Consider the following 14,764-nt stretch of genomic DNA (forward strand, 5'->3'; position numbering starts at 1 on the left):
TCCCATCTAATATGCGACCACAATGAAAAAACTATTTTTAACCTGGCCAATACTCCAATACTCAGATTTCGTTTTTTTAAATATGTGCAAATTAGCGCACATTTAATTAGATATTGCCTCATTTGCATATTTAAACATTCAATTACAGAAAACTTGTAATACATTTTTTTCTCATCTTAATGTAGTAATCAACTGGGAAAGTTTCATGGTGATATCTGCTAGTTAAAACATTTACCCTATTCACCTGTAGTGTCTCGCCTTAATATATATTAAATTGAAAGGTTATAATGGCTATTGTTCAATAAATAATATTTTATATTATAATGTTGGCGTAACTCGTATCGAGAACAGGTCTGATGGGGGTTTATCAGACGGACTGCAGTGTTCATTTTGCGTGAGAAGATTGTATTTGTGTTTTTCAGAAAAAAATATATTGTATTTTAAAACAATTAAAGCACTTTTCAAGCACCTCTACATAAATATGGCTTTTTTCAGGGGTTTTCCAGGACTTCAATTTCAAAAAGTCACATTTTTAAGCACTTGTATACGAACCCTGTAAATAAAGTCGCAACGTCTGAGCAGCTTTTATAGCTCGTGAGACTGTCGTTCTGTCCATCTCCAGCATTAAACCACAGAGATGCGCATGTGCATTAAACACCGCTTGGGACTCGTACCTGTCAGCTCTTTCTTTAGCTTGCGGAGGTCTTTAGCGAGATCTTCAAACTTGACCTGTGCAGCGTGGAAGAGGTCTTGAGGTTCAGGCAGCGGGAAAACACTTTTCTCTGTTCCTGCGTTCTGAAACACAACAACACAACCTTTCAGGAAAAAATAAAGAGAAACCGTTCACAAGAATTTTCTTATTTGGTATTTTTGTCTCGGTGTCTATTACAAATATCGACCCTTCTTGCTGACATTACCAGTTCGGTTAAGAAAACATTATTTCTGAATGTTCTATGAACGTTCAAAACGTCCAATAGTTTATTTTTGGGGTTATGTGAATTTTTCGGGAACATTCGATTTCCTCATTCTTCAATTATTATGGGAATGTTACTTTTGAATATTCTCTCAATGTTCTGAAAAAAGTAGCAACATTTAAAAAGCATTAGACAAACTGAAACATTTTTTTTTTTTATTCCATAAACGATGTATAAATAATGTTGAGAACATTATTAAAGACCACACTGCAAAAAATGCTTTTCTAATTTAGTATTTTTGTCTTGTATTTTTGTCTTGTTTCCAGTCCAAATATCAAACATTTCTCAAATCAAGATGCATTTACTAAAGTAGTGAAATGACATAAGATTTAAAGTCTTGTTTTCCGGGGGAATTCATCTAAATTAAATGAGTTGATGCTTAAAAAAAGCTAAATTATCTGCCAATGGGATAAGAAAAATATGATCTTATCTTATCTTAATTCAAACATAAACAATATAATTTTTCTCACCCCATTGGCAGATAACTTTGCTTTTTTTAAGCATCAACTCTCTTAATTTAGATTAATTCCCCCAGAAAACTGGACATAATATCTTATGCCATTTCACTACTTTAGTAAATGCATCTTGATTTAAGAATTTTTTTATATTTGGACTGGAAACAAGACAAAAATACTAAGTAAGAAAAGCATGTTTTGCAGTGCAGATACTTTGAATAGACATTATATTAACGTTACTGGAAAAATTGTTTCCTGTTAGCTGAGAAAACATTCTTAAATCAAGATACATTTACTTGAGATGCAGACTGAAGATATGAAGTCTTGTTTTCTGAAAAATTGACCAAAATTTATGTTTTTGCTTAAAATAAAAACAAATATCTGCCAATGGGGTCATAAAAATCATCCCTTTGAATTAGTTTTTGTTTTCTGACTCCAGTGAGATATTTGTTCTTGTTTTAATCTTGAACTCATTAAATATTGACAGATTTTCCAGAAAACAATCAGTGATTTTGCTTCTCCAGTAAATTTAAGAATGTTTAGATATATGTGGAAGACAGAAACATAATTTCCTCTGCTCCACCAGAACTCTGATGTCTAGAGATGGCTTTGCTTGTTTATTGCACTGCATGAATGTTAGAGTCCGTGTATGGTGTTAAACGCCCACTGAGAGCCGCTACGGTGATGAGCAGGATCACGCCGTTTAAGCGCCCGTACCTCGTCCATGTTGTGCAGGTAGTAAGACGCCACATAATCCACCAGGCTTATATGATTGTCCTGATGGGAAAAGGAAAGTATTATTAGAGGTTGAGGTGACCGGATCACATTCAGACAGAGTTCAGGTCAGGTTTATAGTGTTATTATTTTTAATACCCTGCTCTTGACATCTTTTAATTTAGGAAGAATCTCCAGTCCGAACCCATCCGCCTGTCCTCTGGTTCTGTTGCCGCCGTTCATGTAGTTTCCAAATGCCAAAACCACCCCGATCACATCCTTCACACTGTCGTTCTCGAGAAACACCTGTGGAAGCACAGCAGACACTTACAGCACTGGTGAACTGCGCAGCAATGCTGGGTCACATGACCTCATCTTCTCAGGTATCATATAAATATGGTTTTCTGATTTCATTACATTTTTAATCCTTAGTTGTTGTTTTTTTTGGTGGAAGTTCAATGAAATTATGAGTCAAGAAGATCACGTTTGATGTTCATTACTTTGGAATTGGAAGGAATAATCAAATATAAATAGAATTCAAAAAGTCTTGCACCATGCAACAATAATTTCAGTCAGTAACACGCTACACCGACATCACATGACCTCATCATGTCTACTGAAGTGAGTGGTTTGCATATACATTTTATTTCTGACTTTATTATGTTTATGTATTTTGCATTATTTTGCTATTTGGAAATAGTTCTTGATGAGTGTGCATGTGCTATTATTATTATTATATAACCGCATTTAATTTGCATATGGATATAAGTGCTATTATTATTATTATATAACCGCATCTCATTTGCGTATGGATAAAAGTGCTATTACTATTATTATATAACAGAACCTCATTTGCGTATGGATAAAAGTGCTATTACTATTATTATATAACAGAACCTCATTTGCGTATGGATATAAGTGCGATTATTATTATATAACCAAATCTCATTTGCGTATAGATATAAGTGCTATTATTATTATATAACCAAATCTCATTTGCGTATGGATATACATGTAAGTGCTATTATTATTATTATATAACAATCTCATTTGCGTATGGATATAAGTGCTATTATTATTATATAACCAAATCTCATTTGCGTATGGATATACATGTAAGTGCTATTATTATTATTATTATATAACAATCTCATTTGCGTATGGATATAAGTGCTATTATTATTATTATTATTATTATATAACCAAATCTCATTTGCGTATGGATATAAGTGCTATTATTATTAGTATTATATAACAGAACCTCATTTGCGTATGGATATAAGTGCTATAATTATTATTATTATATAACCAAATCTCATTTGCGTATGGATATAAGTGCTATTATTATTAGTATTATATAACAGAACCTCATTTGCGTATGGATATAAGTGCTATAATTATTATTATTATATAACAATCTCATTTGCGTATGGATAGAAGTGCTATTATTATTATTATTATTATATAACCAAATCTCATTTGCGTATGGATATAAGTGCTATTATTATTAGTATTATATAACAGAACCTCATTTGCGTATGGATATAAGTGCTATAATTATTATTATTATATAACAATCTCATTTGCGTATGGATAGAAGTGCTATTATTATTATTATTATTATATAACCAAATCTCATTTGCGTATGGATATAAGTGCTATTATTATTAGTATTATATAACAGAACCTCATTTGCGTATGGATATAAGTGCTATAATTATTATTATTATATAACAATCTCATTTGCGTATGGATAGAAGTGCTATTATTATTATTATTATATAACCAAATCTCATTTGCGTATGGATATAAGTGCTATTATTATTAGTATTATATAACAGAACCTCATTTGCGTATGGATATAAGTGCTATAATTATTATTATTATATAACAATCTCATTTGCGTATGGATAGAAGTGCTATTATTATTATTATTATTATATAACCGCATCTCATCTGCGTATGGATATAAGTGTTATTATTATTATATAACCAAATCTCATTTGCGTATGGATATACATGTAAGTGCTATTATTATTATTATTATATAACAATCTCATTTGCGTATGGATATAAGTGCTATTATTATTATTATATAACCAAATCTCATTTGCATATGGATAGAAGTGCTATTATTATTATTATATAACAGAACCTCATTTGCGTATAGATAGAAGTGCTATTATTATTATTTTATAACAATCTCATTTGCGTATGGATATACATGTAAGTGCTATTATTATTTGTATTATATAACAGAACCTCATTTGCGTATGGATATAAGTGCTATAATTATTATTATATAACCACATATCATTTGCGTATGGGTATAAGTGCTATTATTATTATTATATAACCGCATATCATTTGCGTATGGATATAAGTGCTATTATTATTATTATATAACCACATATCATTTGCGTATGGGTATAAGTGCTATTATTATTATTATATAACCGCATATCATTTGCGTATGGATATAAGTGCTATTATTATTATTATATAACCAAATCTCATTTGCGTATGGATATAAGTGCTATTATTATTATTATATAACCACATATCATTTGCGTATGGATATAAGTGCTATTATTATTATTATATAACCGCATATAATTTGCGTATGGATATAAGTGCTATTATTATTATTATATAACCGAATCTCATTTGCGTATGGATATAAGTGCTATTATTATTATTATATAACCACATATCATTTGCGTATGGATATAAGTGCTATTATTATTATTATATAACCGCATATCATTTGCGTATGGATATAAGTGCTATTATTATTATTATATAACCGAATCTCATTTGCGTATGGATATAAGTGCTATTATTACCATTATATAACCACATCTCATTTGCGTATGGATATAAGTGCTATTATTATTATTATATAACCGCATCTCATTTGCGTATGGATAGAAGTGGTATTACTATTATAACTGCATCTCAAGAACGAGCCAATTAGTGAATCTGGAAATAAAGCAAAATAACTAAGGAAAATGTTGAATTAGTCCTCAAATGTCAAAATAATCTGGCATTAATTAAATCTCAAACTGATTCATTAAAAGAAGTAATTTCTCCACCACCTGCGTGACATCATCACCCAGCTTGGATGAACAACAACTTTGAACATTAAATCTGAGGGCTTCTTTGACCTTGCACACAGTAGAGATGGTCTCCACTTTACGGTGGACCGAAGACATGGAGTCCACGAACACGGTCCGGAATATGATGCAGTGGGAGCGGCCAGCGAAGTCCGGGATCTGGGAGAGTTCGTACAGGAATCTGCACACGAGATGAAAGACCAACACAATCACATCAAAGAGCGCACCGCGTCTTCACACGAACAGATCTGGATGTAACTAAGTGTAATTACATCCAATATTAGCGGCACGAGTCACAGAGAATCATGTGCAGAGACCGCTGGATCCGCTTTCATTAGCATACGAGCGGACTGACACTGACTCACTGCAGTGAAGGGTCAGAGGTCAAGCACAGAAGAAACATGGTCACTGGTTTTACAGGAACGGGTTAGATGTTTGTACATCATGTGAGTACATTTATCACCCTCAGTTATTATAAAACAATCGCATTAATCCGCTTACTCTGGAAGTGTGTGGGACGAGATGTTCATTCAGAAACATTCGAGCAGATTTTTGTTAAAGCATTTATTATCATTATATTATATAACAATGTGTTTAATTGGAGCTGTAACCCAGCTAACAGGGTTCTCTCAAATTTATGAACAAACGTAACATTAATTCAAAGTTATCTGGTCTTTAACCCTTAAAGACCTATACAGAAAAATTAAAATAACTATTGTTCTTAAATGTTTATTAACTTTTGAACTGCTAATCCAATCTGTATGCTTTAAAAAGTCCCGTAAAGAGGAGATTTGTAGCTTTTATGTGGTCTCGTTAATCTCGTTTGGACATTCAGAGGCTCCGTAGTGAATGTGATTGCGTCATCAGGTTTTGATCAGCATTGATTCGTCATAGAAACCCATGCGGTTTGTTTCTCTGAGCCAGACAGGAATGATTGTTGATGCTTAGTCCCGTCCTCATGCCCAGATTGGGTTATATATATATATGTCACTTTTGCTTCTGTGTTCTATTACAATGTTTTCTATTAATTTTACTCCCTGAACTTTTTTGGACACATCTACATTGTCAGTAAATTAAAAGCACATCAGCTTTTCACTGAAAATCGCCTATAATAATGTAGTACTAAATGGCTATAACTTGCTTAGGGATTATTACCTGTAGTCAAAATATCATCTGGATATCTAGAATATCCCAGTAAAACTTTCTAAAGGAAAAAACCCAAACTTCAGGAGGATTTGTTTGAGTTGAGTAAAAAAAAAAAAAAAATCACTAAAAATGTGCTACCGTTTTTCTTAAATCTGGTAAATTCTTCCTTTCCAAGACAAAATGAATGTAAAATTGGGAATTTAAATGAGCTAGATGGAAACTTCAGGTTCTCCTGTTGAGAATGATGTATGGCACTTGATGCGGACCGCTATAACGGGTTAGAGAAACTAAGAACAGAACAGGCGAGTCAGGTGCTACAGAAATGTTCTAACATAAAAACATTTTAACATCATTCATGGAACTTAAAAAAAAAAAAAAAATCAGTTGGACGTTTGTCATTTTTTAAATGTTGCTGCTTGTTTCGGAACATTCAGAGAACTTTCAAATGTTACATTCTCAACGTTCACATAAACAAGAAAAACACATTATTTTGTTTATTTTAAAATAGACGTTTTGAATGTTCAGAGACCATAATGGGAACATTATAAATGTGCCCTAGAACATATAACTGTCCGCTGGGAACGTGTTAAAGTGGAGCTCACGAGGGCTGGACGTCTCCTGCGGTCACTGATGTCTTTTCTAGTATTATTGTGCATATAGTGTGAAAGTTAGCAGGTTTACCAGCTTCACATGCTCAGGATGAGCCTCAACAAACGGTGGAATTATAATACAAGGTTTTTAGTTAAAACATTTTTTTATAAAATCGCCAAATTTTCAGTCTTTAAACCTTTTTGTAAGACAAGGAAGTCAAAATTATAAATCATTATATATATATATATATATAATATATTTTTATTTTTAAATTAAATAATCACCTTTATTGAAGCATATTGCAAATCCTGTTTTTCTGTCCAAGACTCTTGGAACGATAATTAAGACTTTCCTCATTCCCTTTAAGATATTTATTATGATTTTAAATATAATACGAGTTGTCCTAAGGTCCTCAAGAACAGTCTCTGATCTGATCGAGACGCACTGAGTGGAAGCGTTTGAAGGACGTACTGTTCCGGTTTATCCAGGAGCTTCACTTCATCTTCTTTAGACGTCTCGTAATGTTTCCGGATCTTCTCCAGCTCATCAGTCTGAGCTCTCTGCAAACACACATCAGCAGAAATATTACATTAGCAATATACTCGTCGTTTCAGAAACCTCATAAAATGCACGATTACAGGTGACACTGGACACATGAGAATATGGAGCAAAAGTTAATTTATTCCAGTAATTCAACTAATATATTATATAGACTCATTACATGCAAAGTGAGATATTTCAAGCCTTTATTGGTAATAATTTTGATGATTATGGCTTACAGCTTATGAAAACTTTTTCACAATATTCTAATTTTGAATTTGGGGTTTTCATAATAAACATATAATCATCAAAACTATAACAAATAAAGGCTTGAAATATCTCACTCTGCATGTAATGAGTCTATATAATATATTAGTTTCACCTTTTAAGTTGAATTACGGAAATAAATGAACTTTAGCACCATATTCTCATGTTTCCAGTGTCACCTGTGTATTCACAAATCAACATCAATGATTAAAAAAAAAAACATTCGTCAGTTTATCGAGAGATAAGGATCAACTATTTTATGCAATGTTACAGTCATCATTCATAATCCATAAATTGTCACATAAAATATGTTTTTACCCATTACAATAGTGTCCATCTATCAGTAAGTTTCTACACTAGCATATTTATACAGGACTGTCTTAAGACTAATAATATATATATATCATTTACACAAATCCTCTTAAAAGTGAGTAAACCATCAGATCATGGTTAGAGTTAGTAACACACACACTATTAAATGCGTTTAATGAAATAATAAAGGTGTTTTATTGCCGAGACGAACAGCTGGTGCTGTTAAACATGGACTGTGGAGAACAAATGCAGAATCTCGTGAACATTCTTCTGCGCTCTCGGGTTTCTTTATGCACTCACGTTTTCATATAAAGCTTCGATGGTCTCCAGATCCACCACAGAGTGATCCACCGTCAGAACAGCTGCAATATACAGGACACACACACACACACACACACACATCATTTATTCATTATTTCACAGAGATATCAGAGTCCGATGCATTTAACGACGGGTTGAAATGTTTACGTTGGTCATTTCAAATCTCTTTTCATTCAAAGTCATTTCATACTTTGTCATTAATTAGCAAATTTATAATCATCATTCTATTAAAAAGATCTAGTTTAGTACCATGTGTTAAATAAATCATCTGATATCAACAATTTAACCAAGATACTGCCGTGTGTGTGTGTTCACTGATTATTCTGTGTGTGTGTGTGTGTGTGTGTGTGTGTGTGTGTGTGTGTGTGTGTGTGTGTTAAGTGTGTGTGTTAAGTGTGTGTGTGTGTGTGTGTGTTTCGACACTCAGATCATTAAGGAGGTGTTGCTCGTGTTGGCGCTGTGGAGAGTCACCGGCTACAATAAACAAATCAACCAGATCAGACATGCAGGCGCTCAGAGAACTGCAACCGTTACAAACACACACACACACACTCGCACACACACATTCGCACTCGCACACTCACACACACACACACACAGACAGATACACAGGCGCGCACACACACACATACAGACTCGTACACGCACACCCACACTCGCACACACACCCACTCACACATTCACGCACACCCACACCCACACACACACACTCCGATTCACGCACACCCACACTTGCACACACACATTCACGCACACCCACACTCGCACACATTCACGCACACACACACACACATTCACGCACACCCACACACAAACACTTACACACTCACATTCACGCACACCCACACACACCCACTCGCACACCCACTCGCGCACACACACACATTCACGCACACACACACACACATTCACGCACACCCACACACAAACACTTACACACTCACATTCACGCACACCCACACACCCACTCGCACACCCACACACACACCCACTCGCGCACACACACACTCAGATTCCCGCACACCCACACTTGCACACACACATTCACGCACACCCACACTTGCACACACACATTCACGCACACCCACACACAAACACTCACATTCACGCACGCACACACACACACACCCATTCGCACACACAGAAACACACACACACGCACACACACACACACACACAACCACTCACGCACACACACACTCACTCGCACACACACGCACGCACACACACACACACACACACACACACACACACAGATCTCACCGTGCTGAATGTCCTTCATCTCCAGGTGAAGGCTGGATATTAATATTCCCACAGTCTGAGAGCGTTTGCCATCCAGCAGCTTGATGATCTACGAGAGCAGAACTCAGTTATCAGAAACATAAACATCATTCCTGTGAGCAAACTCAAAAACATGAGTCCGTTAAACTCAATAATCAGACTCCACTATCTGCAATATTACATCCTCATCTATGAAGATGCTTCATAAAGCGTCGTTTCTGGAGTCGTGTCCCATGATCCCACTCTTCATCTCTGCACAAGCGGTTCTCACTCAGTGCTTCTGACTTGTTTCCAGTGCAAATATCTAACAAATGTAAATCAAGATGGATCTACTAATGCTTGTTTTAAGCAAAAACTCACTTCATTCAGATCCCCCCCCCCAGAAAACAAGTCATAATATCTAACGGGATTTCACTGCTCTAGTAAATGCATCTTGATTTCAGAAGTTGTTGTTATGTGGACTGTAAAGTGCGAGTGAGAGCGAGTCCTCCGCATGTTTCTCAGTGTGAGAGCAGCAACATCAAACGCTGGTGTGCGGTGCGGTCACCATCAGGAGCTCGCTGTGGGAACGCGACGCCATTAAGGCCATCGCCGGTGCTGGACGGGCACGGAGGACGTTTTAGAACCAACTATAAATTCACAGGATTTTTATTTGTCGCTACACATGGTCACAATTACTAATGACTGGATTCCCTCATAAAGGCCACAACAGTGTTGGCACGGTAAGGACCCGCTCTAAAACTTAATGCCTCGGTCTTCTTCATTAGGTAGCGCCGGCGCTCGAGTCGTTAAGCTTCTGTGGCGTTCAGTGGGAACCAGCGCAACGGGTCTCTAGAGGAGAGGATTGCATTACGGCAGGTGGAGTGAGCCTTCGTTACTGAGTGAGCAGATCTGCCCTGACACACACACACACACACGCACACACACACACTCGCGCACACACACACACACTCGCGCACACACACTGTAATGTACGACTGCAAACCAGCTCAAACCCAGTACCGAACAGAACCACTTCAAAACCAGCTCAAAACAGTACAGAACCACTTCAAAACCAGTACAGAACCACTTGAAACCAGTACAGAACCACCTCAAAACCAGTACAGAACCACCTTAAAACCAGTACAGAAGTACCTCCACCTTAAAACCAGTACAGAACCACCTGAAAACCAGTTCAGAACCACTTCAAAACCAGTACAGAACCACTTGAAACCAGTACAGAACCACCTCAAAACCAGTATAGAACCACCTTAAAACCAGTACAGAAGTACCTCCACCTTAAAACCAGTACAGAACCACTTCAAAACCAGTACAGAACCACTTGAAACCAGTACAGAACCACCTCAAAACCAGTACAGAACCACCTTAAAACCAGTACAGAAGTACCTCCACCTTAAAACCAGTACAGAACCACCTGAAAACCAGTTCAGAACCACTTCAAAACCAGTACAGAACCACTTGAAACCAGTACAGAACCACCTCAAAACCAGTATAGAACCACTTCAAAACCAGTACAGAAGTACCTCCACCTTAAAACCAGTACAGAACCACTTCAAAACCAGTACAGAACCACTTGAAACCAGTACAGAACCACCTCAAAACCAGTACAGAACCACCTTAAAACCAGTACAGAAGTACCGCCACCTTAAAACCAGTACAGAACCACCTGAAAACCAGTACAGAACCACTTCAAAACCAGTACAGAACCACCTTAAAACCAGTACAGAACCACTTCAAAACCAGTACAGAACCACTTCAAAACCAGTACAGAACCACTTGAAACCAGTACAGAACCACCTCAAAACCAGTACAGAACCACCTTAAAACCAGTACAGAAGTACCTCCACCTTAAAACCAATACAGAACCACTACAAAACCACTACAGAACCACCTTAAAACCAGTACAGAAGTACCTCCACCTTAAAACCAGTACAGAACCACCTCAAAACCAGTACAGAAGTACCTCCACCTTAAAACCAGTACAGAACCATCTCAAAACCAGTACATAACCACCTCAAAACCAGTACAGAAGTACATCCACCTTAAAACCAGTACAGAACCACCTCAAAACCAGTACAGAACCACCTTAAAACCAGTACAGAAGTACATCCACCTTAAAACCAGTACAGAACCACCTCAAAACCAGTACAGAACCACCTTAAAACCAGTACAGAAGTACATCCACCTTAAAACCAGTACAGAAGTACATCCACCTTAAAACCAGTACAGAACCACCTCAAAACCAGTACAGAAGTACCTCCACCTTAAAACCAGTACAGAACCACCTCAAAACCAGTACAGAAGTACCTCCACCTTAAAACCAGTACAGAAGTACCTCCACCTTAAAACCAGTACAGAAGTACCTCCACCTTAAAACCAGTACAGAAGTACCTCCACCTCAAAACCATTTTTCTGACCCCACTGGCAGATAATTTTGCTTGTTTTAAGAAAAAAAAAATCACTTAATTAGATTTCCCCCCCAGATAAAAAGACCCCCATGGGTTAATTTTATGAAATTGAGATGTATACATCATATAAAGCTGAATAAATAATCTCTCCACTGATGTGTGGTGTGTTAGGATAGGACAATATTTGGTCGAGACACAACTATTGAAATCTGGAATCTGAGGAGCAAAAAAATGTAAACATTGAGAAAATCTCCTTTAAAGTTGTGCATTTATGTTCACGATTGTGCTGCATTCACTCACAAAAATACATGTTTTATATATTTATATATTTACCCATAAAGTGTTTAGTTGCTATTGCCACAGATATACCCGTGATGTCTTATGGCATTTCACTACTTTAGTAAATCCATCTTGATTTAAGAATTTTTAGTTATTTGGACTGGAAACAAGACAAAAATACTAAGTAAGAAAAGCAGTTTTGTACTTCACGAATAAACATTATTAAATAAAATCAAGTTTTAAAGCAGACCAAGTAGCCACTGCAATAAACATTATTATGACATGATCCATGAGGTGAAGTTTATGAATTCTGGAATTTCAATCTGTATGAATCGTGTGTGTGTGTGTGTGTGTGTGTGTGTGTAAAGAGTCAGGCGTCGAGCGCTTCCCAGAACACACGGCCAATAAACACAGAGCGTTAAAGGCATAAAGTTAGAAACAATTAAAATGTCAGTTTGTTTGAGAAGCATTATTACTGTTTAAGCTGCATATTAATAATGATTCATCTGAGCGTGTGATGTTTACATACTTCCCAGAGAGAGAAACTCCAGAGCACGCCGCAGGAAGCACAGAGAGGAGAGAACATGGAGGACAAAAATATATAAATAAGCAAAATAAAAGTAATTTCTGCAGTTTTTGGATCGTGGAGTTTGATAATTAAATATTTTAGATATCTAAAATAATGAAATAAAATGCAGCACACATGCACAGATATTCGGACTTCACAGAGAGAGGGACGTCCAGAGAAAGGACAGAAAGAAGAGAAAATAAATAAACAAACATTAAATATATAATACAAATAAAATACATAAATGAATAATCAAAAAAATCTATTTGTCTGACGTTGTAAAGTTCATTTCTGCAGTTTTTGGATCGAGGAGTTTGAGTTCTGAGAGTTACATGTTCTTTGTATTATTTATAGTACAATGAACTCAACACATGACACTGAAATATTTGAAATAATGAAATATTTCTCTGAATATGAACATCAGAACAGCACACACAGCTCCTGCCGTCTTCAGCGCACACATGTTCTCCTGACGCCACATGTTAGTCATTAGAGCTCGTCCAATGAGCAGGCGGAGATGACGGAGGCTCCGCCCCCTCGCGTTCTCCCGCCGCGCTTTGATATGTTAATCAGGAGCGAGAAGCGGCGCTAGCGGATGCATCCGGACACATGACACACATTAGCCGCCGCGTTTGCCCCTCGCGGACTCCCAGTGATTGTGTTTTTGGGAGAGTTGCACTGCTACTATTATCTACATGTGTCCGGCACAAACACACCAGCATTTGATTTACATAATCACTGTTGAGGAGACATGCCCTGATATGACTGTAAAGCTTTGGGTGTACAGTAGCACATAGGAAAGGCTCAATCATTCATTAACATGTGGACCACAGCACCAGTCTGGAGCCGCACGGGTATATCTGTGGCAATAGCAACTATACATTATATGGGTCAAAATTATCAATTTTTCTCTTATGCCAAAAATCATGAGGATATTAAGATCATGTTCCATGAAGATATTTAGTAAATGTCCTACCGTAAATATATAAAACATGTATTTTTGTGAGTGAATGCAGCACAATCGTGAACATAAATGCACAACTTTAAAGGAGATTTTCTCAATGTTTACATTTTTTTTGCTCCTCAGATTCCAGATTTTCAATAGTTGTGTCTCGACCAAATATTGTCCTATCCTAACACACCACACATCAATGGAGAGATTATTTATTCAGAAATTTTTCAGAAATTCAAAAATGTACCCATGTGACTGGTTGTGTGGTCCAGGGTCACGTATGTTCAGAGATCAAAACACACATTCACAACCACGAATGTCCTTGCCTCTCCTAACAGACTCAGATATAATATATACAATAATAAATAAATATAGCATTTACAGATATCATATTATCGGTGTTCAAGCGCTTTAAGGCCTGCGTAAAAAGATATTATGTTTTATTTAGCAAACATCTTGATCATGTATGGAACATTTTGGCCGATACGATAATTCTTTATATTTGAAAGCCGATAACCGATACATTGGAAGATAAATGTAAATGTAAATTTGTATATAATTTTTGAGAGCCTGATTACAAAAACTCACCATTAAAATTCACGTCCCAAGCTCACCATTAAAATATAATAATTATACTATAAACAATAATCTGCTGAGCGTCTTATTTAAAACAAGACCAAACTTAGGTCTGAAGTCCAAAGCATTCTTGAATTTATTCATTAATTTATTATTAAATATTATTTATTTATTTTGAATTTATCTATTTATTTACATCAGTTATCGGTGTTCAAGCGTTTCAAGGCCTTGGCATGATCAAAGGTATGATGTTGTATTTAGAAA

At 36.1% G+C, this 14,764-nt stretch overlaps 1 protein-coding gene across 2 annotated transcripts in view; it reads right to left on the bottom strand.

Moving 5' to 3' along the window:
• Positions 1–14,764, bottom strand: part of LOC307009569 (formin) — a 97,129-nt gene that overhangs the window by 36,175 nt on the left and 46,190 nt on the right. For both annotated transcript variants that reach the window (XM_079633406.1, XM_079633407.1), the window contains 7 exons: positions 9,700–9,787; positions 8,416–8,477; positions 7,468–7,556; positions 5,311–5,440; positions 2,303–2,449; positions 2,147–2,206; positions 675–795 (listed from right to left, as the gene is read on the bottom strand). In XM_079633406.1, coding sequence (XP_079489532.1) covers positions 675–795; positions 2,147–2,206; positions 2,303–2,449; positions 5,311–5,440; positions 7,468–7,556; positions 8,416–8,477; positions 9,700–9,787 — 697 coding nt within the window. The remainder of the gene's footprint in view (positions 1–674; positions 796–2,146; positions 2,207–2,302; positions 2,450–5,310; positions 5,441–7,467; positions 7,557–8,415; positions 8,478–9,699; positions 9,788–14,764) is intronic.

The sequence above is a fragment of the Phoxinus phoxinus genome, assembly GCF_949152265.1.
Source record: "Phoxinus phoxinus genome assembly, chromosome: 13".
In the NCBI taxonomy this organism is placed as follows: Eukaryota; Metazoa; Chordata; class Actinopteri; order Cypriniformes; family Leuciscidae; genus Phoxinus; species Phoxinus phoxinus.